Source organism: Coregonus clupeaformis, chromosome 17 (genome assembly GCF_020615455.1).
Source record: "Coregonus clupeaformis isolate EN_2021a chromosome 17, ASM2061545v1, whole genome shotgun sequence".
Taxonomy (NCBI): domain Eukaryota; kingdom Metazoa; phylum Chordata; class Actinopteri; order Salmoniformes; family Salmonidae; genus Coregonus; species Coregonus clupeaformis.
In genome coordinates, this window is record NC_059208.1 from 29,038,173 (window position 1) to 29,065,308 (window position 27,136).

The 27,136-nt window shown below is 45.4% G+C and overlaps 1 protein-coding gene across 3 annotated transcripts in view; it reads left to right on the forward strand.

The window, feature by feature from the left end:
• Nucleotides 1-27,136, forward strand: part of LOC121586239 (triple functional domain protein-like) — a 141,094-nt gene that overhangs the window by 110,381 nt on the left and 3,577 nt on the right. For 2 of the 3 annotated variants that reach the window (XM_045226274.1, XM_045226275.1), the window contains 14 exons: nt 14,893-15,176; nt 15,392-15,562; nt 16,697-16,792; nt 17,148-17,296; nt 17,525-17,591; nt 17,931-18,034; nt 19,755-19,824; nt 20,122-20,211; nt 20,403-20,546; nt 20,719-20,796; nt 21,568-21,759; nt 21,951-22,128; nt 23,314-23,562; nt 25,481-25,566. In XM_045226274.1, the coding sequence (XP_045082209.1) occupies nt 14,893-15,176; nt 15,392-15,562; nt 16,697-16,792; nt 17,148-17,296; nt 17,525-17,591; nt 17,931-18,034; nt 19,755-19,824; nt 20,122-20,211; nt 20,403-20,546; nt 20,719-20,796; nt 21,568-21,759; nt 21,951-22,128; nt 23,314-23,562; nt 25,481-25,485 (1,877 nt within the window). In that variant the 3' untranslated portion in view covers nt 25,486-25,566. Of the gene's footprint in view, nt 1-14,892; nt 15,177-15,391; nt 15,563-16,696; nt 16,793-17,147; nt 17,297-17,524; nt 17,592-17,930; nt 18,035-19,754; nt 19,825-20,121; nt 20,212-20,402; nt 20,547-20,718; nt 20,797-21,567; nt 21,760-21,950; nt 22,129-23,313; nt 24,111-25,480; nt 25,729-25,921; nt 26,064-26,203; nt 26,232-26,590; nt 26,754-26,941; nt 27,064-27,136 lie in introns of those variants that run through there. The other variant, XM_045226273.1, reaches the window with a different exon arrangement.

Consider the following 27,136-nt stretch of genomic DNA (forward strand, 5'->3'; position numbering starts at 1 on the left):
CATGCTGAAAGACCCAGCCACGTTTAATCTTCAATGCCCTTGCTGATGGAAGGAGGTTTTCACTCAAAATCTCACGATACATGGCCCCATTCATTCTTTCCTTTACACGGATCAGTCGTCTTGGTCCCTTTGCAGAAAAACAGCCCCAAAGCATGATGTTTCCACCCCCATGCTTCACAGTAGGTATGGTGTTCTTTGGATGCAACTCAGCATTCTTTGTCCTCCAAACACGACGAGTTGAGTTTTTACCAAAAAGTTATATTTTGGTTTCATCTGACCATATGACATTCTCCCAATCCTCTTCTGGATCATCCAAATGCACTCTAGCAAACTTCAGACGGGCCTGGACATGTACTGGCTTAAGCAGGGGGACACGTCTGGCACTGCAGGATTTGAGTCCCTGGCGGCGTAGTGTGTTACTGATGGTAGGCTTTGTTACTTTGGTCCCAGCTCTCTGCAGGTCATTCACTAGGTCCCCCGTGTGGTTCTGGGATTTTTGCTCACCGTTCTTGTGATCATTTTGACCCCACGGGGTGAGATCTTGCGTGGAGCCCCAGATCGAGGGAGATTATCAGTGGTCTTGTATGTCTTCCATTTCCTAATAATTGCTCCCACAGTTGATTTCTTCAAACCAAGCTGCTTACCTATTGCAGATTCAGTCTTCCCAGCCTGGTGCAGGTCTACAATTTTGTTTCTGGTGTCCTTTGACAGCTCTTTGGTCTTGGCCATAGTGGAGTTTGGAGTGTGACTGTTTGAGGTTGTGGACAGGTGTCTTTTATACTGATAACAAGTTCAAACAGGTGCCATTAATACAGGTAACGAGTGGAGGACAGAGGAGCCTCTTAAAGAAGAAGTTACAGGTCTGTGAGAGCCAGAAATCTTGCTTGTTTGTAGGTGATCAAATACTTATTTTCCACCATAATTTGCAAATAAATTCATTAAAAATCCTACAATTAGATTTTCTGGAGAAAAAAAATCTCAATTTGTCTGTCATAGTTGACGTGTATCTATGATGAAAATTACAGGCCTCTCTCATCTTTTTAAGTGGGAGAATTTGCACAATTGGTGGCTGACTAAATACTTTTTTTCCCCACTGTATGTGTTTTTGTAAAAAATTATATATAGTTGGACATAAAAGACTGTAAAAACACCAGGAAATCAGCTCCAAGTGATTTTAATTTTGGAAATCTGTTCCTAAGTATTCCCACGCATAATAAAGAGACATACACAAGATGGCCAAAGGTATATGGACAACCCTTCAAATTAGTGGATTCGGCTATTTCAGCCACACCCGTTGCTGACAGGTGTATAAAATTGAGCACACAGCCATGCAATCTCCATAGACAAACATTGGCAGTAGAATGGCCCGTACTGAAGAGCTCAGTGACATTCAACGTGGCACCATCATAGGATGCCACCTTTCCAGCAAGTCAGTTTGTCAAATTTCTGCCATGCTAGAGCTGCCCCGGTCAACTGTAAGTGCTGTTATTGTGAAGTGGAAATCTAGGAGCAACAACGGCTCAGCCGCAAAGTGGTAGGCCACACAAGCTCACAGAACGGGACCACCAAGTGGTGAAAATCGTCTGTCCTCGGTTGCAACACTCACTACCAAGTTCCAAACTGCCTCTGGAAGCAACGTCATTACAAGAACTGTTCATCGGGAGCTTCATGAAATGGTTTTCCATGGCCGAGCAGCCGCACACAAGCCTAAGATCACCATGCGCAATGCCAAGCGTAGGCTGGAGTGGTGTAAAGCTTGCTGCCATTGGACTCTGGAGCAGTGGAAACACGTTCTCTGGAGTGATGAATCCCGCTTCTGGCAGTCCGACGGACGAATCTGGGTTTGGCAGATGCCAGGAAAACGCTACCTGCCCCAACTGTAAAGTTTGGTGGAGGAGGAATAATGGTCTGGGGCTGTTTTTCATGGTTCGGGATAGGCCCCTTAGTTCCAGTGAAGGGAAATATTAATGCTACAGCATACCATGACATTCTAGACGATTCTGTGCTTCTAACTGTGTGTCAACAGTTTGGGGAAGGCCCTTTCCTGTTTCAGCATGACAATGCCCCCGTGCACAAAGCGAGGTCCATACAGAAATGGTTTGTCGAGATCGTTGTGGAAGAACTTGACTGGCCTGCACAGAGCCCTGACATCAACCCCATCGAACACCTTTGGGATGAATTGGAACGCTGACTGCGAGCCAGGCCTTAAACGCCCAACATCAGTGCCCAACCTCACTAATGCTCTTGTGGCTGAATGGAAGCAAGTCCCCGCAGCAATGTTCCAACATCTAGTGGAAAGCCTTCCCAGAAGAGTGGAGGCTGTTATAGCAGCAAAGTGGGGACCAACTCCATATTAATGCCCATGATTTTGGAATGAGATGTGTCCACATACTTTTGGCCATGTAGTGTATGTGATCTTAAACAAATAATTATAATTTATTCTAATTTATTGTATTTATATAGCACTTTTCTACCAACTGAGGTACTCAGAGAGTCAGGACACCTGTTTTAACGTCCCATTCGAAAGACGGCACCCTACGCAGGACAATGTTCCCAAATGTAATCAAGGTTTTAAATTATGTTTAGTATTTTAGTCAAATATGATATATGTTTAGGCTTCTTGCAGTCAATTTGCAGTCTAAATATATATTTGTTTTATTATATTCCAGCCATCTGCTCAAGAAAAAATTGGCCTGCAGCTGAATATAGTTGATGATCCCTGGACTAGGAAATGCCACTATGACTGTATCTCCAGCTAGGTCAGTGTGGACCGGAGTGTACAGTAGGAGAAATAGTTTAGTGTATTTCTATAATGTGCTAAAAAGACAATAGCAACACCTCCCTTCAGTTGCTGATTCAGATTAAAACTGTTACCTTCTCGAAGGTACCAGGGTGGCCTTAACTTTTATGGTGTGGCGCACGTGTGTGTGTGTGTTCCACGTGTGTGTGTGTGTGTGTGTGTGTGTGTTCCACGCGTGTGTGTTGTGCACGTTGCACACATACAGTATCTCACAAAATTGAGTACACCCCTCACATTTTTGTAAATATTTGAGTATATCTTTTCATGTGACAACACTGAAGAAATTACACTTTGCTACAATGTAAAGTAGTGAGTGTACAGCTAGTATAGCAGTGTAAATTTGCTGTCCCCTCAAAATAACTCAACACACAGCCATTAATGTCTAAACTGCTGGCAACAAAAGTGAGTACACCCCTAAGTGAAAATGTACAAATTGGGCCCAATTAGCCATTTTCCCTTCCGGTGTCATGTGACTCGTTAGTGTTACAAGGTCTCAGGTGTGAATGGGGAGCAGGTGTGTTCAATTTGGTGTCATCGCTCTCACATTCCCTCATACTGGTCACTGGAAGTTCAACATGGCACCTCATGGCAAAGAACTCTCTGAGGATCTGAAAAAAGGAATTGTTGCTCTACATAAAGATGGGCTATAAGAAGATTGCCAAGACCCTGAAACTGAGCTGCAGCACGGTGGCCAAGACCATACAGCGGTTTAACAGGACAGGTTCCACTCAGAACAGGCCTCGCCATGGTCGACCAAAGAAGTTGAGTGCACATGCTCAGCGTCATATCCAGAGGTTGTTTTAGGGAAATAGACGTATGAGTGCTGCCAGCATTGCTGCAGAGGTTGAAGGGGTGGGGGGTCAGCCTGTCAGTGCTCAGACCATACGCTGCACACTGCATCAAATTGGTCTGCGTGGCTGTCGTCCCAGAAGTAAGCCTCTTCTAAAGATGATGCACAAGAAAGCCCGCAAACAGTTTGCTGAAGACAAGCAGACTAAGGACATGGATTACTGGAACCATGTCCAGTGGTCTGATGAGACCAAGATAAACTTTTTTGGTTCAGATGGTGTCAAGCGTGTGTGGCGGCAACCAGGTGAGGAGTATAAAGACAAGTGTGTATTGCCTACAGTCAAGCATGGTGGTGGGAGTGTCATGGTCTGGGGCTGCATGAGTGCTGCCGGCACTGGGGAGCTACAATTCATTGAGGGAACCATGAATGCCAACATGTACTGTGACATACTGAAGCAGAGCATGATCCCCTCCCTTTGGAGACTGGGCCGCAGGGCAGTATTCCAACATGATAACGACCCCAAACACACCTCCAAGATGACCACTGCCTTGCTAAAGAAGCTGAGGGTAAAGGTGATGGACTGGCCAAGCATGTCTCCAGACCTAAACCCTATTGAGCATCTGTAGGGCATCCTCAAACGGAAGGTGGAGGAGTGCAAGGTCTCTAACATCCACCAGCTCCGTGATGTCGTCATGGAGAAGTGGAAGAGGACTCCAGTGGCAACCTGTGAAGCTCTGGTGAACTCCATGCCCAAGAGGGTTAAGGCAGTGCTGGAAAATGATGGTGGCCACACAAAATATTGACACTTTGGGCCCAATTTGGACATTTTCACTTAGGGGTGTACTCACTTTTGTTGCCAGCGGTTTAGATATGAATGGCTGTGTGTTTAGTTATTTTGAGGGGACAGCAAATGTACACTGTTATACAAGCTGTACACTCACTACTTTACATTGTAGCAAAGTGTCATTTCTTCAGTGTTGTCACATGAAAAGATATACTCAAATATTTACAAAAATGTGAGGGGTGTACTCACTTTTGTGAGATACTGTATGTGTGTGTGTTTGGTTCTTACAGGAAACAGGCTCTGTGGTTAGTCCCCAGAGATCCTAATGGGTAAACATACAGTTGAACAGGGAAAGCTTTGTGTGTGTTGCCTGTTTTACTCCTACAGCCCTGTCTGCACAGCAGGGTAGATTGGGATCTGGCTGTACAAATGTGTGAGAGGCACTTTAATAGCTACAGTCAGTCACACTGCTGAAAGTTGTTTTTGTCAGCAATAAAACTAATGTAAGTGTATTGAGCTTAGCTTAAATAAGGACATTGCAACTGTGCTGAAAAGTAAAGCTGCTACTAAAGATGCTACATTTCTACAGTACATAATGCTTGTGAAAGCTGAGCTCATGCTGTTTGAGGGCTGGAGCTTCTACTAGGGGTTTTACGGTAAAGTGTGCCATCTGATTCTAAATATTCCATTGGGACAGAGGAGGCTTGCCTTCACAGCACAACAGCCCACTCTCTGGGAGAGTAGAGAAGAGAGAGCAGATCACATCCCACTAACACAGCAGACTGATCTCATCTGAGCTAGAGGATACAGCCGCTTCCTAAAGCTTTTTCTTAAACGACATGATTCTTTATCTGTTTTATACAATGCTTTTGAAGAATTGGATTTTAAACGGTGTGAGAACTTGAGTAGTACCAGGGCAGGTTGCCATGGCAAATGGAATACGGTCTATTTTTGCTGTTAGTCCTCTGTACCATATGAGCTCACAAGCAGGACCCTCGGAAAACTGCAAATTCTGGCTGCTGGATTTGGGTATGTAACGTTACTATATAGAACCTATATAGAACCAGTCCTTTAAGTGTTCCAGTCATTTTAACAGTATAGAACAGGCTCCAACTATGTAATGGATTGTTATTGTTGTGATCATTGATATAATCAAGTAAAACATTGAATTATTGTTTACATTATTTTGCATCATACCTTTAGGGCATTACAATGTTGTTTTCTGTTGATTTTTCACAGCCTACTGTAGAGGACATATCAAGAATAACGTCTGTATTGTATGTGAGAGTCTGGGGGATAAGTACAGTAGCCTATTATATTGATTGAATGGCTGTTATGAAGTGGATTATATGGGTGCATTAAAATGATTGAAATACCGTATTAAAGCTGGCAAGCTTTGGACTAGATTAAGCACATCTGAGTCACATGTGGGACAGACATACCGAGAGACAGGCAGGAAGGCATGCAGGCTGGCTGGCTGACTGATTGACTGAATCAGCCTTGTTACTACCTGTTGACAGAACAAACAGTCTATACAGCTGTAGTAACTCTGTTTGTTCGTGGTGCATCACGCCCACCCCATCGCTGTCCAAACCCTATCCTCCTCCTCACCCATTCACCAGTATCCAAGAGTTAGCCAGCTTACTTTCCTGAATCATCTTAAACAACTCCATAGTTCCTCTCAATCAGAAAGATTTTTGGCTCCCAGGTGTCTTTTATACAGGTAACGAGCTGAGATTAGGAGCACACTCTTAAAGGGAGTGCTCCTAATCTCAGTTTGTTACCTGTATGAAAGACACCTGTCCACAGAAGCAATCAATCAATCAGATTCCAAACTCTCCACCATGGCCAAGACCAAAGAGCTCTCCAAGGATGTCAGGGACACGATTGTAGACCTACACAAGGCTGGCATGGGCTACAAGACCATCGCCAAGCAGCTTGGTGAGAAGGTGACAACAGTTGGTGCGATTATTCGCAAATGGAAGAAACACAAAAAAACTGTCAATCTCCCTCGGCCTGGGGCTCCATGCAAGATCTCACCTCGTGGAGTTGCAATGATCATGAGAACGGAGGATCTTGTCAATGATCTCTAGGCAGCTGGGACCATAGTCACCAAGAAAACAATTGGTAACACACTACGCCGTGAAGGACTGAAATCCTGCAGCGTCCGCAAGGTCCCCCTGCTCAAGAAAGCACATATACAGGGCCGTCTGAAGTTTGCCAATGAATATCTGAATGATTCAGAGGAGAACTGGGTGAAAGTGTTGTGGTCAGATGAGACCAAAATCGAGCTCTTTGGCATCAACTCAACTCGCCGTGTTTGGAGGAGGAGGAATGCTGCCTATGACCCCAAGAACACCATCCCCACCGTCAAACATGGAGGTGGAAACATTATGCTTTTGGGGTGTTTTTCTGCTAAGGGGACAGGACAACTTCACCGCATCAAAGGGACGATGGACGGGGCCATGTACCGTCAAATCTTGGGTGAGAACCTCCTTCCCTCAGCCAGGGCATTGAAAATGGGTCGTGGATGGGTATTCCAGCATGACAATGACCCAAAACACACGGCCAAGGCAACAAAGGAGTGGCTCAAGAAGAAGCACATTAAGGTCCTGGAGTGGCCTAGCCAGTCTCCAGACCTTAATCCCATAGAAAATCTGTGGAGGAAGCTGAAGGTTCGAGTTGCCAAACGTCAGCCTCGAAACCTTAATGACTTGGAGAAGATCTGCAAAGAGGAGTGGGACAAAATCCCTCCTGAGATGTGTGCAAACCTGGTGGCCAACTACAAGAAGCGTCTGACCTCTGTGATTGCCAACAAGGGTTTTGCCACCAAGTACTAAGTCATGTTTTGCAGAGGGGTCAAATACTTATTTCCCTCATTAAAATGCAAATCAATTTATAACATTTTTGACATGCGTTTTTCTGGATTTTTTTGTTGTTATTCTGTCTCTCACTGTTCAAATAAACCTACCATTAAAATTATAGACTGATCATTTCTTTGTCAGTGGGCAAACATACAAAATCAGCAGGGGATCAAATACTTTTTTCCCTCACTGTACATCTGAATGTGTATTCATGTTAGCCGGCTGATTGATCTTTGCTTTGTGATGATCCACCTCCGCTAGTGATATTCTTGTTATTGTAGACATGTGGAGAACAGACAGACACACACAGTATCACCCGCTGCATATCACAGTCCATCATACAGCTGGCTTGGCCTGTGTGCCCTCCTGTCCTGTGTCTGATGAGCTTTGGTAGGTTTTCCAGGAAGTGGGCTAGACATCTTAATCCAATTGTGACAGAGGACAGTGAGCCACCATTCTCTGATTGGCTTGGACTGTGCCACACATCTCCTCACTAGGGCTGGCACAATTACCGTATAACCGTGTAATTGACGGTTATGGATGAAGACCGTTGTGAGAATCAAATAACCGTCTTAACTGTTTCAAATAAATTATGAGTTTTTTGGTTTTGTTGAACGAACACGGGAGAGAGACGGGACGGCCGGGCATTCTTGTGGTTGAGTCCGTTTCCACGGTAACATGGACAATTAACAACATTATGAAACTTTGTTGCTCCTTGCTGATGTTCAAGCAAGGTGTTGTAGCTAACATTGAAATAGAATGAATAAAACATGCTTGGAACCTCTAACCCTGGCAATTTGACTGGCAAACGCATGGGTACACTCGCAATGGCTGCCTGGTATTGTGATGCATTAATTTCCATGATAATGTAGAATATTCATTAATGATGTGGCTCATGCAATGGAATGTATTTTTTGTAATGTCAGTTGAGTTGAATCAACAAATCACAGCACATATTGATGGGACACTTTCTGCTTTTACTTCCTGCTTTTACTTCCTGCTTTGCTCCTATACAGTGGGGGAAAAAAGTATTTAGTCAGCCACCAATTGTGCATGTTCTCCCACTTAAAAAGATGAGAGAGGCCTGTAATTTTCATCATAGGTACACGTCAACTATGACAGACGAAATGAGATTTTTTTTCTCCAGAAAATCACATTGTAGGAATTTATTTGCAAATGATGGTGGAAAATAAGTATTTGGTCAATAACAAAAGTTTCTCAATACTTTGTTATATACTCTTTGTTGGCAATGACACAGGTCAAACGTTTTCTGTAAGTCTTCACAAGGTTTTCACACACTGTTGCTGGTATTTTGGCCCATTCCTCCATGCAGATCTCCTCTAGAGCAGTGATGTTTTGGGGCTGTCGCTGGGCAACACGGACTTTCAACTCCCTCCAAAGATTTTCTATGGGGTTGAGATCTGGAGACTGGCTAGGCCACTCCAGGACCTTGAAATGATTCTTACGAAGCCACTCCTTCGTTGCCCGGGCGGTGTGTTTGGGATCATTGTCATGCTGAAAGACCCGGCCACGTTTCATCTTCAATGCCCTTGCTGATGGAAGGAGGTTTTCACTGAAAATCTCACGATACATGGCCCCATTCATTCTTTCCTTTACACGGATCAGTCGTCCTGGTCCCTTTGCAGAAAAACAGCCCCAAAGCATGATGTTTCCACCCCCATGCTTCACAGTAGGTAGTGTGTTCTTTGGATGCAACTCAGCATTCTTTGTCCTCCAAACACGACGAGTTGAGTTTTTACCAAAAAGTAATATTTTGGTTTCATCTGACCATATGACATTCTCCCAATCCTCTTCTGGATCATCCAAATGCACTCTAGCAAACTTCAGACGGGCCTGGACATGTACTGGCTTAAGCAGGGGGACACGTCTGGCACTGCAGGATTTGAGTCCCTGGCGGCGTAGTGTGTTACTAATGGTAGGCTTTGTTACTTTGGTCCCAGCTCTCTGCAGGTCATTCACTAGGTCCCCCCGTGTGGTTCTGGGATTTTTGCTCACCGTTCTTGTGATCATTTTGACCCCACGGGGTGAGATCTTGCGTGGAGCCCCAGATCGAGGGAGATTATCAGTGGTCTTGTATGTCTTCCATTTCCTAATAATTGCTCCCACAGTTGATTTCTTCAAACCTATTGCAGATTCAGTCTTCCCAGCCTGGTGCAGGTCTACAATTTTGTTTCTGGTGTCCTTTGACAGCTCTTTGGTCTTGGCCATAGCGGAGTTTGGAGTGTGACTGTTTGAGGTTGTGGACAGGTGTCTTTTATACTGATAACAAGTTCAAACAGGTGCCATTAATACAGGTAACGAGTGGAGGACGGAGGAGCCTCTTAAAGAAGAAGTTACAGGTCTGTGAGAGCCAGAAATCTTGCTTGTTTGTAGGTGATCAAATACTTATTTTCCACCATAATTTGCAAATAAATTCATAAAAAATCCTACAATGTGATTTTCTAGATTTTTTTTCCTCAATTTGTCTGTCATAGTTAACGTGTACCTATGATGAAAATGACAGGCCTCTCTCATCTTTTTAAGTGGGAGAACTTGCACAATTGGTGGCTGACTAAATACTTTTTTCCCCCACTGTAGGTACACTTGCAATGGCCGCCAGTCCAGCCATTATGCCATCATTGACTTGATTGGGGACGCATGTTCTATTTATATGGCAGCACATGCAGCCAGGAGCGGAGGAGAGGAGAAAAAAATTTGTCTTCAACAATAAATAATAATATATATATATATATTTTAACGGTTATTAAGGTGACTGCGGTCATTTGGCTGGCCAATAACCGTCATCCAAAATTCCTTGACAGCCCTACTCCTCACCCCATTCTGTCTGATACTATACTGCTGATAGTGACCTGAAATGTACTAGACAGACAGGGATACCATATTTACATGTGTTTGAACGTACTGTATGTGTCATGCCAGGACCTATTGTGTCTCCTAATCCCTAGGCTTTAGCTCAGCGGGCTCACATAGTCACAGCAGACCCGGGTTTGAACCTGTTATTGTGTCTCTGTTTCCTTGAATGTTTGGGACAGATGGCTGTAGTGAGCTCAGTGACTGAAAGACCCCCTGGCGGGAGAACGGAGTGAGGTCACTGCATTGCTTACACTCCTACCCACTACCCAGAGACAGGGGATACATCCCAAATGGCACTCTATCCCCTACATAGTGCACTACCTGGTCAAAATAAGTGAACTAAATAGGGAAAAGGGTGCCATTTGGGACACAGAGACAGTGTCTCACAGGGGGCATGTCTGTGATGTCTGGGGTTATTTTACACCCCGCTGAAGAAACAATGGACAGGAATGTGTCAAGGCTGGTGACCCTCCTTCTGTTAAATCCCTGTCTACGAGGACACGCAGACCTCTCAGCCCAAATTATATCTCGCCCTAGGAGGCACCTTTCAGGGCAGCACTTCAAAGTTAGCTGGTGACGCTGCTTTGTAGCTGTGACAGGACTATAAGATCAGATAACATTATTGTCCCCGAGGGGAAATTGGTCTTGGACATCTTTGTCTAACCTAGCTCTACCACACAAAAATACATGAATACAGATACAATATTAAAAGAGAAGTTATGTTGTGTTCTTCACTGAAAATACTTTTGGTGTCCCTGTCAGCCAGGCTAGTTCTTCCTCCTTCATACAGTATATGAGACCCTGTAGCCCACTTGCTGAGGTGATTGATGGGCTTCCCCACAGCCTGTGAGAGCTCTTCAGACCTACTCTCAAATAGCGCTGTTACACCAGGGGACAGGCCCCTTGCATGTCTGTGTCCTGTTTGCTCAATATGTGGAGTGGATACGCACTCATGTGTATAAGAGGCACCAGACTGAGTTTGCCCCCCTGCCACTAACCAACTGGCAGATAGGGTTTTTTAATGGAAGAGTTCAAAAGCAGTTGATGTAAGTGTAAATGTGAGAGATATACTATAACTGTATACTTTTAGCCAGCTAGATGAGACAATATGGACACTGAGTAAGTTGTTTGTGTGTCTCCTAAAATGTAATCACACTGATACTGACAGCTCTGTACAGTATTAGAGGGAAGGAATGTTTTACTGGGCACCCTGGCATGAGTGTACTTCACTCAGGTAAGTAGAGGGAAGGTGGGCCTGTGGGGAGGGACACACTGAGCTCTGTCTCGGCGGTCTAGTAGAAGGTTTGTTCAGGTGGAGATTTGATGCCCGTTTCTATCCTCCTCTCAGAATGGAGGATGGGGCTGGGTAAGGCTGGGCTGGCCTGGAGGTGTATGTGTACCTAGTGGGCCTGGCATAGTCTTCTGTACACATCCATTACTGTAACACATGGTCCTGCTAGCCTTCTAGTGCTCCACTTGGTAGAAAATACCCTGAAGCATGACTGAAACAGCCCATAATGGCACCTTCCTTTATGTCAAAAATATTGTAACACATTTGATAAATGGAGTCAGGTTTTTATGGTATGCTGCTACAAGTTATTTATAAGTCTCTTGAAAGCCCTCGGTTCTCCCCTGCAGACTCAGAAAACAATTTTAGAAAAGTACAGGGCTGTGTGAACACCTTATATTCTCAGGCTCTCTGGCTCAGACTCCCACAGCTGGGTTAGACTGAGAGTAGAGCGAACACATGCTTTATATCAGCAGCATATTACACTACAATATATAGGTCTCCTGAAGCCATCTTAACTAAGGACTGTGATCCCCCTCAACTCCCCCATCCACCCCACCCTGTGACACACATGTTCGCTGTCACGAAGGACCAACATGTGAAGTGTGTATCAGAATATACTGTAACTACATACAATAACACAATGCTATTCTTCACAGAGTGAAAAGAGGAGAGGAAGAGTTACTTCTTTTTCAATTTCACACCTTTTTTATTTTCAAATCAATTTAATGTATTTATTATCAAATGTACAGTGTCCATAAACGGGTCTTGAGGTATTGAGACATTAGTTGGAGTTGTCGGAGCAGTCAGAGAAGCGCAGGGCACCCCTTTTGCTCTTGTCACCAGCAGCCTCCTGCTTGCCGTACATTGTCTTCTCCATGGTCCTCTTATTCCCCATGCAGCTAAGGAAGGCACAAGCCGAAACGTATGTCAGTGTAGTCTATTAAAACATGTTGCTTTGAGATGAAGAACATTTTAACCTTCAATTGCAACTTCTATGGAAGTGAGTTCTGGCCCTTATCCATAGTTGCCATTATCTATTTATGGTTCCAAGCACCCTTTCATTTATTTACTAAGAGGCTAAGAGTTGAGACTGACCTGAGGAAGTCTTCCATGGCGTCGAGGCGCTGCTCCATGCCCTCCATCCTCAGCAGAACCTTCTCCTGAAGCTCCATCATCAGCAAAGCCTTGTTGCTGTCCCCTTTAGCCTGGCACTGGAGCAGTCCTCCTTTCCCTTGGCCTTGCCTTGTCCACTTCCTCTTGCTGAGCCACATGTGAACCATACAGACGACCAGAAAGGCCACCCCGAGGGCCAGGATGGTGCAACCCACGTCAGGCATGGTTATGGAGTCCAGGATAGAGGTATTGTACTCCTCCTCCGTTCTCTCCACCACCTTTCTCAGCTCGTCTGGTGTGATATCCATGCCAACTCTGGACCAGGTTGGGAGTTTGCAGTGCTGCACACCAATGTCAGTGCACACCATCTTGAGAAGAAGTAAGGCTGGATTTGGGCTTATTTGCTCCTGGGCTCTTTGTAGGTCTAGAGAAGTGTCAGTCTGATCCAACCGTGTCTGAGGAACGAATGAAGGCTTGGGCCAGTGCAGCCTCAGATCAACCTCAGCAGTCCCATTGTGACATCATTTGAGTGCCATTTGACATCATTAGACTGTCATGATGTCACAATCCAACCCTGTCTGAGTATAAGAGCCTGAGCCAATGAAATGCAGCCCCAGACCATCTCAGCAGACATATTGTGACATCATAAAGCAGTCAAATGACACCTTGAATCATTTTGTGAAAATGGCACCCTTGCATGCACATCAAAACGATTGTAGCAAACATAGTGCCATCTGGAATGATGAATTAAAACTGTCTATTCAAACACATCTTAAAACAACATAGTATCAAATACATCTGGAACTGAAGGGAAACTCTATTCATACACTGTCTGTCATTTGGCGCGCCATCCAGGCTGACTTGTTTGCACAACATTTTGAAACAGTATGGAAGTAATTTACTGTGCTGTAGCTTTAGGAAAACAGCTGTAGAGACATGAAATCAGCCATGGCCTGGCTTGAGAACATCTCCTGAGATTGCTCTTGGCTGCTAAGAGAAACCCTTTCGACATGGCCATGGGTGTATCCTCCTTTTAGCCTGAATCTCACTCTACAAATGAAAAAGAAGTCACACACTCCTCTTTCCTTGCTGAGACCCACTCTGCCTTATGATGCACTAGTGCAGCAGCACCCTGTTCAGTCTTTGTATCAGCAAGATATGCGTGTGTGATCAGTCCATGCCAAAGGCCTGATCAGTACATGATACCCATGGGGTCAATTCAGAGCCATCACCTTCTATCCCACTCGGATTTGTATAGGAGTGTTAGAGATTTCTCTGCTCGTATGTTGTTGTTTTGAATTAATTCATTTCTCAGTGTTATAAGTTCTAAGATTCTTTAAGAGGCCTGTCGTCTTTTCTCATGGCAGCATAGGTACATGTTATTTTTACTGAGCGAGTGGTGCACTGTTGGTGAACCCTGACCCTTCCAGGATGGTCATCATACCCTGTCAGAAGCTGTTATGGTTAGATGAGATCAGTAGGAGGATCTGGTTACACAGAGTTCAGGTCACTGAGAGACAGAGCCATCCGCTGAGAACACAGAGGTCACCTCACTAGAAACTTTACTCTACTGCCACCAGTGGGCTAAGGCCCCGGCCACACAGAGACAGAAAAAACACATGGAGAATGCACTACGTATCCGTCTATTCATCAAAATGTCAGTTCGGTCATCTCCGTCACCCGTCAACAAATGAGGCGAGCCCCCATAGACAAACCTTTGGCACAACCTGTTTTTGAAGGATACAACATTTCTATGAAGCTGGGACCTGAGCAATCTATCCATCCCTCAGTTTACATCAGCAGAAGCACCCCACACAGCCTCACATTTAAACCCACAGCCTCAGCTAAGTCCTCTCCCACACCTCTCAGGGGAGATAGAACCACAGAAGAGGGAGGTGGTGGGCATGCAGCCTAAAGTAGATGCACACACACACACACACACACACACAGAGAATAGCTTATGCAACTTTTATATAATGTTGTGTATGCCATGGTTTTTTAAATGAGGTTCATCCAGTTCACTTTCAAAGGAGGAATATCTATCGATAGACGCTTCAATGCTGAGGGTGGACACGCAATGTTAGGATGCGATGCTACATTCTAACCATCATGTACTAAAATTGAATGTCTGAGTATAGATAAATAAGGAATTATACCTCCTAGGTAATGATGTACCTTGCAAAAGTGCATCTAATCTCATTGGTGTCCTCATAGCTGAATTCAGACCCATTCCCAAGATACTGTGCACTGTGACTGACCCCTCTCTCTCTCTCTCTCTCTCTCTCTCTCTCTCTCTCTCTCTCTCTCTCTCTCTCTCTCTCTCTCTCTCTCTTTCTCCTTCTCTTTCTCTCTCTCTCCATGTCTCTCCCCCTGCAGACACCCTGTCTGTGTCCAGTAACGATGCCATCCAGCCCGGCGCCAGCCACACCCTGGGCTTCCACAGCTCCCCGGGGCCCAAGCGACCGGGCAACACGCTGAGGAAGTGGCTGACCAGCCCTGTGAGGCGCCTGAGCAGTGGCAAGGCCGACGGACACGTCAAGAAGCTGGCCCACAAGCACAAGAAGAACCGCGACGGACGCGGAAAGAACGCAGACTCCGCCGGCTCCCAGAAAGACTCGGACGACAACGCCGCCACGCCACAGGATGAGACCATCGAGGAGGTCCGTTCGATTGGTCACCTTCACGTTTAGTTTACCTCTTCCTCTCTGTCTCTCTATCTTTATCTCTCCTTCTATCTCTCATATATCACTGCCTTTCTTTCTCTTTTACTTGATCTATTCAACACTAAATCTCTCCCTAATTTCCTTCTCTCCTTTATTTTGAGCCGATTGTGTTCTATTTTGTTGTAAACTCTGTTGTCGTTGTCCCTCTACAGAGGATGAGGAACGAGGGGCTGAGCAGTGGGACTCTGTCCAAGTCCTCCTCCTCTGGGATGCAGAGCTGTGGGGAGGAGGAGGGAGAGGAGGGGGCTGATGCTGTACCCCTGCCTCCCCCCATGGCCATCCAACAACACAGCCTGCTTCAGGCTGACTCTCAGGACGACAAGGTGAGACTCACACACTTAACAGGCCTCCATGAGGTTTAGTTAGAGTATATCAAAGAGGGGACAATCGTCTTTCCTGTAAAATATTTTGGAAAATAAAAAGAGACATTGGTAAATCAATGAATGTATTTATTTTAGACCAGTTTGTCTGAAAAGGTAGATATTTTATACCGATGCAGTTTAGCTTCATTCACTCATCATCACATACCAGTTATGGTAACTAGAGCGATAGGCATTTCTTTGACACTAATATAATTGTTTTCTCTTCTTTTCTTAACTTTGTTTTTAACTTTACCAGCATTATGTTGATTTTTGTTCTGCCTCTGTTTTGTCTCAGTTCCCGTACCTTTCCATGTAACTGCCTACGCTCTAGTCACACTCCCCCAACCAACTGTCTTTATTTTAGTTCCCAGCCGTCCATCCTCAGTCATGCTATCTCCTCACCCTCGCTGCCCTATGTTTTTCTATGACTATTGTTGCAGATGTGACGAATACTCCATTTGCTGTAGTTAGTGAAGTTTGACTAGAACTGACTGACTACCCCTTTAAAGACCTGGCCTTGTTTAGTTTAGCCTGTTGCTATCGTTTTGCCAGACTAGCTGTGCTTGTGACTGGCCTGTTGCCCGGGTTACCCCTGTTGTAATGGAGTATTTAACAGCACATGTACATTGTTCAGTCATGTGCTCCACTGTGGTGCAAGTGCTCAGAACCTCGCTCCAACCAACCCCAACCCCTGCCTCGTCCCCTGTATCCTCCATGCTAGCCTGGCCCCCACTAGGCCCCTATTTGGCCCTGATTAGGGAGACCACACCCATTCCTTATGGCGACATTTGGAATGTCGGGCGGGGTCAAAACACGTCAATGGTGAGCTTCTCTAAGAAATTAATGTATGATGCGGTGATGTCATCATGTACTGTAATATGTGTAATATGTAGAAAACTATTGAATACAGTGACAAATACTTTCCAGAGCATATTAATCAAATGTAGAGTGTAAACATTAAACCACATCCACCCCCCCCCCTCTCTCTCTCTCTCTCTCTCTCTCTCTCTCTCTCTCTCTCTCTCTCTCTCTCTCTCTCTCTCTCTCTCTCTGTCTGTCTCTCTGTGTCTGTCTGTCTGTCTCTCTCCCTCCCAGGCAGCCTCTCGTCTATCGGGCCGACCCAGTAGTTCAGAGACACCCAGTGCGGCTGAGCTGGTCAGTGCCATCGAGGAGCTGGTCAAGAGTAAGATGGTAAGTCCCAGCCATCCATCTGTCTACCACAGTGCTGTCAGTTACGCACGCACACACACACACACTGCCAGCTCAGCTCAGGCCAGTCTGGTGCCAGGGTGGATGTGACGTGTAATGGTGCCATGGCCATGGCCCACCAGTCATCTGTGAACCATTTGAGTCACCACACCAACTGACTGCTTCTCTACATAAGACCTGGCACAACACTTTAATGCTCCATTACTTTGTCACACCATCATAGCAGCAACACCACTGCTCTCTCTGCTAGCACAGTGATTGAATGGAGCTCAGCTTACTCACTGCATTTGCACAATGAATATACACTAAGTGCTCTCTCTTTCTCTCTCTCTCTCAGTCCTTGGAGGACCGTCCCAGCTCTCTCTCTGTGGAACAAGGGGACAGCAGCAGCCCCTCCCTCAATCCCTCCGACAACTCCCTCCTGTCCTCCTCGTCCCCCATCGATGAGATGGAAGAGCGCAAGTCGGGTTTCCTCAAGAGACGCCAGTGAGTTCAGTTTCACTCCGCAACATCTCATACATAGAAATAGAAAGAAGGATCCTCCTTCAAGCTAATGAGGCCGTAATGGGTGGACCGGTGATTGGCCCTTTCTAGTCATTCTATTTCTATGGTCTCATAGCCTAGAATATGCCCTGAGCCATCAGATAAAACTGTCCTGTGGTGGTCTAGCTAATGCAATCCTCTCACTGTTTACTTCACCTCTCTCCCCTACAGTTATGTGTTACTGGAGCTGGTGGAGACAGAGAGGGACTATGTGAGAGACCTGGGTTCAGTGGTGGAGGTGAGAACACAATCTTTCTTACTTTAGGCCCATAATCAATGACTCACTCCTCTCCATCACACTCTGTTCACGTTCTAGACTTGGTCAAAGTGCTACTGTAGGTCCCGTCCACAAAACAATTCCTAATCCTTACGACCCCTAGGCTCTCCATATGAATCTAAATTAACTGAATAGGTATAAGAAAAATTGAACAGCTCCACCTTGCCCTCTGAACATAGTGCGTATATCTATCAAATCCTAGCAGATCACCACAAGTGGCCTAAGGGGTTGTTTGTGGACAGGGCTATGGAATAGTATTGGCTGTCCTGTGGTCACCTGAAAGTCTTATCTCCCCTTCAGGGCTACATCAGCAAAATGAAGGAGGACGGCGTGCCAGACGACATGAGGGGAAAAGACAAGATAGTGTTTGGGAATATCCACCAGATCTACGACTGGCACCGAGAGTAAGACGAGAATAGTACCTACCTACAGGACTAGCGTTATTATTAGTTTGACTTTTATATTAGTATACAGTGGGGGAAAAAAGTATTTAGTCAGCCACCAATTGTGCAAGTTCTCCCACTTAAAAATATGAGAGAGGCCTGTAATTTCCATCATAGGTACACGTCAACTATGACAGACAAATTGAGATTTTTTTTTCCAGAAAATCACATTGTAGGATTTTTAATGAATTTATTTGCAAATTATGGTGGAAAATAAGTATTTGGTCACCTACAAACAAGCAAGATTTCTGGCTCTCACAGACCTGTAACTTCTTCTTTAAGAGGCTCCTCTGTCCTCCACTCGTTACCTGTATTAATGGCACCTGTTTGAACTTGTTATCAGTATAAAAGACACCTGTCCACAACCTCAAACAGTCACACTCCAAACTCCACTATGGCCAAGACCAAAGAGCTGTCAAAGGACACCAGAAACAAAATTGTAGACCTGCACCAGGCTGGGAAGACTGAATCTGCAATAGGTAAGCAGCTTGGTTTGAAGAAATCAACTGTGGGAGCAATTATTAGGAAATGGAAGACATACAAGACCACTGATAATCTCCCTCGATCTGGGGCTCCACGCAAGATCTCACCCCGTGGGGTCAAAATGATCACAAGAACGGTGAGCAAAAATCCCAGAACCACACGGGGGGACCTAGTGAATGACCTGCAGAGAGCTGGGACCAAAGTAACAAAGCCTACCATCAGTAACACACTACGCCGCCAGGGACTCAAATCCTGCAGTGCCAGACGTGTCCCCCTGCTTAAGCCAGTACATGTCCAGGCCCGTCTGAAGTTTGCTAGAGTGCATTTGGATGATCCAGAAGAGGATTGGGAGAATGTCATATGGTCAGATGAAACCAAAATAGAACTTTTTTGGTAAAAACTCAACTTGTCGTGTTTGGAGGACAAAGAATGCTGAGTAGCATCCAAAGAACACCATACCTACTGTGAAGCATGGGGGTGGAAACATCATGCTTTGGGGCTGTTTTTCTGCAAAGGGACCAGGACGACTGATCCGTGTAAAGGAAAGAATGAATGGGGCCATGTATCGTGAGAATTTGAGTGAAAACCTCCTTCCATCAGCAAGGGCATTGAAGATGAAACGTGGCTGGGTCTTTCAGCATGACAATGATCCCAAACACACCGCCCGGGCAACGAAGGAGTGGCTTCGTAAGAAGCATTTCAAGGTCCTGCAGTGGCCTAGCCAGTCTCCAGATCTCAACCCCATAGAAAATCTTTGGAGGGAGTTGAAAGTCTGTATTGCCCAGCGACAGCCCCAAAACATCACTGCTCTAGAGGAGATCTGCATGGAGGAATGGGCCAAAATACCAGCAACAGTGTGTGAAAACCTTGTGAAGACTTACAGAAAACGTTTGACCTGTGTCATTGCCAACAAAGGGTATATAACAAAGTATTGAGAAACTTTTGTTATTGACCAAATACTTATTTTCCACCATAATTTGCAAATAAATTCATTAAAGATCCTACAATGTGATTTTCTGGATTTTTTTTTCTCATTTTGTCTGTCATAGTTGACGTGTACCTATGATGAAAATTACAGGCCTCTCTCATCTTTTTAAGTGGGAGAACTTGCACAATTGGTGGCTAACTAAATGTAAAATATCCCACAGCATTGATTTCTTTCACTGTTCTCACAATACTCTTCTCTGATTGGCCACAGCTTCTTCCTGGGAGAGCTAGAAAAGTGTCTGGAGGATCCTGATAGGCTGGCTCCCCTGTTCGTCAAACAAGTAAGAGAGATTTGATGATTTTCATTGGCCAAAATATACTATCAGTAGTGGATGTCACTGTGCTGTGCATCATAACAAGGTTAGTGCTATCCGAGATCCTTGGGACGTCCCTACCCTAAACCCTAACCTTAACCCCTAACCTTAACCCCTAAACTTAACCTTAACCTTAACCCTTACCTTAACCATTTTAAATTTAAATTGAATGGGGTAGGGACGTCCCAAGGATCCCAGATAGCAAGGACCATAATACAATTTCCTCACCATTTCCCTTGTTTTGTTTCCTTGTTTTCCTGCTAGGAGCGACGGTTACACATGTACATCGTGTACTGTCAGAACAAGCCCAAATCAGAGCACATCGTGTCTGAGTACATAGACACTTACTTTGAGGTAAGAATACACACACTCACTCCACCCCACACATATCCCACAAGTGGGTTTATTCCAGTCTCTCGAACGGAGCACATACCGCATCATAAGAGCCTCATTGTTTCCTGTTCTCATACCTTGTGTTATATTTTTACGCAGTCTGTTTTTTTACTGTGTACAAATAAACCTAATGTGCTCCCTGTGGATTTTAGGAGCTCAAGCAGCATCTGGGCCACAGACTCCAGATCACTGATCTTCTCATTAAGCCTGTGCAGCGCATCATGAAGTACCAGCTCCTACTGAAGGATTTACTTAAGTTCTCCAAAAAGGCTGCAGTAGATACTACTGAGCTGGAAGTAAGAACTACAATCTGGGTTTGATTTGATGACCTTCCACCTCTAATAGCATGGACTAGCATTAATATTGCTATGATTTTGTTTTTATCTCAAAGTTATACTTGTTAAAAAGCTGCTATTATGTTTTCTTTCCCTCTAAAATTGTGTTTTCTTTCTTCTCTGTTCCCCCCAGAAAGCGGTGGAGGTCATGTGTGTTGTGCCTAAAAGATGCAACGACATGATGAACGTTGGGCGTCTCCAAGGCTTTGACGTAAGACTCTCGTGCTGTCTTCTTCAGGGAATAGAGAATGTAGTCTTTCAGTCCTATCTGGCTCAGTATAGAAGGTCATAGCTTACTTGAATTTGATTTCAGCCGTTAAGCCACATGGATCAAATGATAAATGGGAGAAGGGCTTGGGTTTGCTCTCTCTCCCCTTTTTCACTCATTGTATAATATGATAATAGCATGCTTATAAGATTTATATTTCAACTGAGTGGCTAAGAATGAGTCTGAGCTGAGGCTGTCCTCTGTCCTCCATCCTTTTATTTGTATGTATTTTATTTAAAGGCCCAGTACTGTCAAAATTCTTTTTTCCCTGTGTTTTATATCAAACTGACACTGTAAAAGTGTGACAAAATTTGATCAGTGTTATTTCCTGATAGTTGCTGATTGAAAATACAATCTACACAGGACCCAGCAGGTTTGCATGTGTGGGAGTTTTGGCTTTCCGTGGTGACATCACCATGCGTAAATTGGTTAATAGACCAATAACAAGGAGAGTTCCAAACCTCTCTGCCAATAACAGCTGGTTTTCAGTTCACCCCTCCCCACTTAGGTCACTCCCAGACAGTCCTAGCAATATTCTTGTTTGAGAAATAGTGTTTTGCTATTAGCTACTTTTGCCCATTTTAATGGAAATCTATTACAGTAACGTACCTACTTGTTACCCAGAAATTATTTGATATTGATATAAAACGGCTGCATTGGTCCTTAAACCTTTATTTAACCAGACAGGCAATACATTGTTATTCTCCCATGCAGGGTAAGATTGTGGCCCAAGGCAGACTGCTGCTCCAGGACACCTTCATGGTATCAGATCAGGACGGGGGGCTACTCACCAGGATGAAGGAGAGGAGGGTCTTCCTCTTCGAACAGATCGTCATCTTCAGCGAGCCCCTGGACAAGAAGAAAGGCTACTCCCAGCCGGGATACCTCTTCAAGAACAGCGTCAAGGTATGGAGCTTAGATCGCGATCATCTTCCCTAATCAATCACACATCATATTGCAGTGTGTGCATTTTTTTGGGCTGGACATTGCTAGGATAGTAATTGCTCTAAGGGCCAAAGTCATTTGAATAGTTGTCTGATTCTGAAAACACTCACATCCCCTCCTCTCTCCTGTATCTTGTGTGTGTGTGTGTCCAGGTGAGCTGGCTGGGCCTGGAGGAGAGCACAGACGACCCCTGTAAGTTCACCCTGACCTCCCGGTCGTCCAGTGGCGGTGTGGAGACCTACGTGATGCACTCAGCCAACCCTGGAGTCAGCCAGATGTGGGTCCACCAGATCACCCAGATCCTGGAGAGCCAACGCAACTTTCTCAACGGTAAAAGAAGACACATCACAGTTCATCTGTCTAACTGTGTAGTGATATTATGCTAGCTTCTCCCAGGTGGCAGCATAATCATATCATATGATTACCCCATGTTTCATCTGTCTCCCTGTGTAGTCATCCACTCCATAGAATTGGTCAACTTTCTGAGAAAATAAGTGTTTACAACACACCATAATATGAACTATAGCATGATGTACTGGAATGCAAAATGCAAAGAATGTTTTTAAATTTGTTTCATAGCTAGACAGTGTGTACTCATACCACTGAGTTGACGCTTTCTCTCCGTCTCTCTCTCTCTCTCAATTCAATTTCAATTCAATTTAATTTCAATTCAATTCAATTTAAGGGCTTTATTGTCATGGGAAACGTGTGTTAACATTGCCAAAGCAAGGGAAGTAGATAGTAAACAAAAGTGAAATAAACAATAAATATTAACAGTAAACATTACACTCAGAAGTTTCAAAAGAATAAAGACATTTCAAATGTCATATTATGTATATATACAGTGTTGTAACAATGTGCAAATAGTTAAAGTACAAATGGGAAAATAAATAAACATAAATATGGGTTGTATTTACAATGGTGTTTGTTCTTCACTGGTTGCCCTTTTCTTGTGGCAACAGGTCACAAATCTTGCAGCTGTGATGGCACACTGTGGTTTTTCACCCAGTAGATAAGGGAGTTTATCAAAATTGGGTTTGTTTTCGAATTCTTTGTGGATCGCTGTAATCTGAGGGAAATATGTGTCTCTAATATGGTCATACATTTGGCAGGAGGTTAGGAAGTGCAGCTCAGTTTCCACCTCGTTTTGTGGGCAGTGTGCACATAGCCTGTCTTCTCTTGAGAGCCAGGTCTGCCTACGGCGGCCTTTCTCAATAGCAAGGCTATGCTCACTGAGTCTGTACATAGTCAAAGCTTTCCTTAAGTTTGGGTCAGTCACAGTGGTCAGGTATTCTGCCACTGTGTACTCTCTGTTTAGGGCCAAATAGCATTCTAGTTTGCTCTGTTTTTTTGTTTGTTCTTTCCAATGTGTCAAGTAATTCTCTTTTTGTTTTCTCATGATTTGGTTGGGTCTAATTGTGTTGTTGTTGTTGTTGTTGTCCTGGGGCTGTGTGGGGTCTCTCTCTCTCTCTCTCTCTCTCTCTCTCTCTCTCTCTCTCTCTTTGTGTCCCCCAGCACTGACATCCCCTATCGAGTACCAGAGGAACCACGTGGGGGCCAGTGGACCAGGCCTGGGGGCCCCCAGCAGCAGCAGTGGCCTGGCAGGAGGCGGCTGCAGCAGCTCCGCAGTAGGCCCTGGGAGTAACTCTCTCTGTGGCCCCCAGAGTCGCCGGCCATCGCGCATCCCCCAGCCCTCCTCCCGCATCCCACAGCCTGTCCACCACCACCACCCCCCGGGCCCTGATGGCCCGGAAAGGACAGCAGGTACGTGGTCCCGACAGCCCCTTTCCTCCTCCCCCTCCCCCCAGCCCCCCTGCCCTCCTGACCCTGCAGAGGGGGACCTGGGGCCCCAAGATGTCCCCAAGATGCGAGTGCTGGAGGGTCCCCGGCCCCGCAGCAGAACCAGCAGCAACAGCAATGGCAAGTCCTTGGGCTTTGCTGAGGGCAGCTTCAAGGAGAGCTATCCTGGGGAGGACCCTCCTCAGACACCCATCCCACGGCTGGCTGTGGCCCCTCTGAATCTGGCCAAGCCTCGGGTAGGGACGGTCTCTCCATTGACCTCCCCCATAAAGGAGGGATTCATCCCAGGCAGCCCAGCCCAGAAAGGCTCCTTTTACTGGGCCACTGCGGTCCCAGCCTCCCCAGCTAGCCGGCCTGGCTCCTTCTCCTACCCCAGTGATAGTGGAGACTCGACCCTGGGCCACAGGGAGAGCCACAGCCACCGCCACTCCACCCACAGCAAGGACATAGACCGCATGAGCACATGCTCCTCCACCAGTGAGCAGTCCATACAGTCTACCCAGAGCAACGGGGTAAGAGCCCTACTTGAGTCCCAGGCTTCTGTCCGGCTTATTCCCTACTAACACCTTACTGGCTTGTCCTGGGTCATCTGAACCACAAGTGCGTACTAAACTATCTAAGTCCACTAACTTGCCTTTGGTGTGAGTTTTCATCCTTCCTGCTCTCTTTCAAACTCTACTAACAGTGTTTTTGGCTGGTACAGCAGCTATCTGCTACAGTAACTCTTCTTGCTGTACTGTATGTTGGAGTCCTCTCCTCTCCCTTGGTGTTTCCAGTATGACTCTCTGCCTCTGCTTGCCTAACTTCACACACCCACCTCTGTCTTGGCTCTAACATTTTCTAGACATGACCTGAGTTTTTGCTGTCCCTTTGCTTCAGGCTATTTTGGTCTGAACTGAAAAAACATCAACGCATTTACTGGGTTAAATGCAAATGAATGCTGATATAATGGAAGATTGATCTTTGACTTCGACTTCACCTGCCTGCAAGAAGAGGAGCTCTGATATAAAAAGAAAGGCTTGCCGTCTCTCCTGTTTTCTCTTAGCTCTTGCTCTGATCATGCTGCTTCCTCTCTGTCTTGGTGCTATGGGCCTGATGACACATCCGTGTTCTCCTTCTCTACTTGCCTTGCCCCTGAATACATTTGACTCACACCAAATGCATTTCGCCTCACTTCAAGCTTTATTCAGGCTCAGTCTCTCCTGAAATGGACTGTTTCTTCTCTACGCTCACTGTCTTTGAGAGACACCCACTCCATGTTAACTCTACTCTGTCTCTCTGACTTCTGGATACCTTGTCTTCGCTTCTATTTGTTGGCTACAAATCAGAAGGTCTATTTATGTTACATGTAGTAACCAGATTTTAGTAGCTACAGTATGACTTTCCTCACTCTTCTTTCTGAACCTTTTGTAACGAATGCTTGGAAATCAAATCAAATCAAATTTGATTGGTCACATACACATATTTAGCAGATGTTATTGCGGGTGTGGCGAATTACTCCTTCTTTGCGCATGAGCTCTAGCATATAAACAGATTAACAACAAATGCTGCTCATGTGCAATCAAATCAATAACATTTTAATTTGTTTTGTCTTTTAGAGTCATTTTCACAGAATGCTTTGTGTGTGTGTGTGCTCGTGCATTTGTCTGTCTGTCTGTCCGTCTCTCTCTCTCTCTTTCTCTCTATGCCTCTCTCTTTGTGTAACCCTACCTATAAACCCTTACTGACTCCATTTCCTCCCCTGCCTCCCCCTCCTCCCCCATCTTGCCCCCTGGCTCCCCCTGACTCCCCCTCCTCCCCCATTTTGCCCCCTGGCTCCCCTTGCCCACCCTCCTCCACTGCCCCCTCCCACCCTGCCTCCCCCTCCTCCCCCCTCCTCCAGAGTGAAAGCAGTAGCAGCAGCAGCATCAGCACCATGCTGGTGACCCAGGACTACGTGGCCCTGAAGGAGGATGAGATCAGTGTTTCCCAGGGCGAGGTGGTCCAGATGCTGGCCTCCAATCAGCAGAACATGTTCCTGGTGTTCCGGGCCGCCACCGAGCAGGGCCCTGCCGCCGAGGGCTGGATCCCCGGCTACGTTCTGGGTCACACCTCCACCATCATCCCCGACCTCCCCGAAGGAACCATCAAGTAAGATACAGACACTGCTGCTACTCCATGTACCAACCTGAATGAATGAAAAGCTTTATCTTCCCAAAGATAATTACATTTTCACATCATGAGCTCTGCCATCATAAAAGTGAAACAGTAGACACAGATGTAGAAATCATAAGCTAATATTTTCTCTTCCTTTCCTCTTTCTGTCTGTTTCTCTTGTCTGGAGCAGGAAGTCATCCTCGTGGCACACAGCTCTCCGCATCAGGAGAAAGTCTGAGAAGAGAGACAAGGAGACCAGGAAGGAAAATAAGATGGAAAACGGCTACCGCAAGTCTCAAGACTGTCTGACTAATAAAGTTTCTGTAAAGGTAGAGTTTATTTGATAATCACCTGTATGGCTGTAAGACTTAAAGCCCCATTTAATGGATTCATGTTGTAATTATTTAATGTCTGTGTGGTCAAGCTAATTTGGAGAATAAACTTATTTGTGTTCATATTTTTCTTTCAGCTTCTAAATCCCAACTACATCTACGATGGTATGTATACATTTAAATGCTTTTGCATGGGCTTTACTATACATTAAATGAATGACATCTATATTTTCACAAAGCAGTGGTTCAGTAAGCCAAGTTTGTATTGTCTTGTATTGTACTGCGTACTTTCTATTGTCTATTGGTAGCTCAGATTGGGATTGTGTAGTTTGCATTTAAGTATCCTCCTCCCAGCCAGAACAGTGCATAGTGCAGGAGCCTATCTCCTGTTTCTGTAGCGTGAGGCAGCTTGAAAAAATAAAGTACAACCCCTGGACAGGACGCTAGTATATCGCAAGGCTAGTTTGCATGTGACATAGTCAAACTCACGTGTCCTCTTGTCTGTCTGTCTGTCACCTCTGTAGTATCCCCAGAGTTCCTGCTGCCCCTGAGTGATGTGACCTGTGACCTGGGGGAGAGTGTCACTCTGAGGAGTAAGGTCTGTGGAAGACCCAAAGCCTCGGTCACCTGGAGAGGACCTGACCACAGCACTTTGAGCAACAACGGACACTACAGCATCACCTACAGGTACACATCTGCAGTGATGACATTTTACATTACATTTTGGTCATTCAGCTGATACTCTTCTTCAGAGTGATCATTGCAATGCGTTAGAATGACTTAGCTGTTGGAAGACAACGTTCTGTTGTAGTTGTATTCAAGTCAATGTTGCTATTATTGAAACTTACCTTGTGACTTCCCTTCTCTCTCTGCAGTGACACGGGCGAGGCAACTCTCCGGATCATGGGTGTGTCTGTGGAGGATGACGGGGTGTACACCTGTGTTGCCACCAATGTAGTGGGCAGCGTGTCATCCTCTGCCAGCCTCAGAGTCTCAGGTTAGTCACTGTTGAGTTAAATTAAGTTGAGTTGAGTTGTAGACTCCTGTGGGGGTACAGTATATCCTCTATA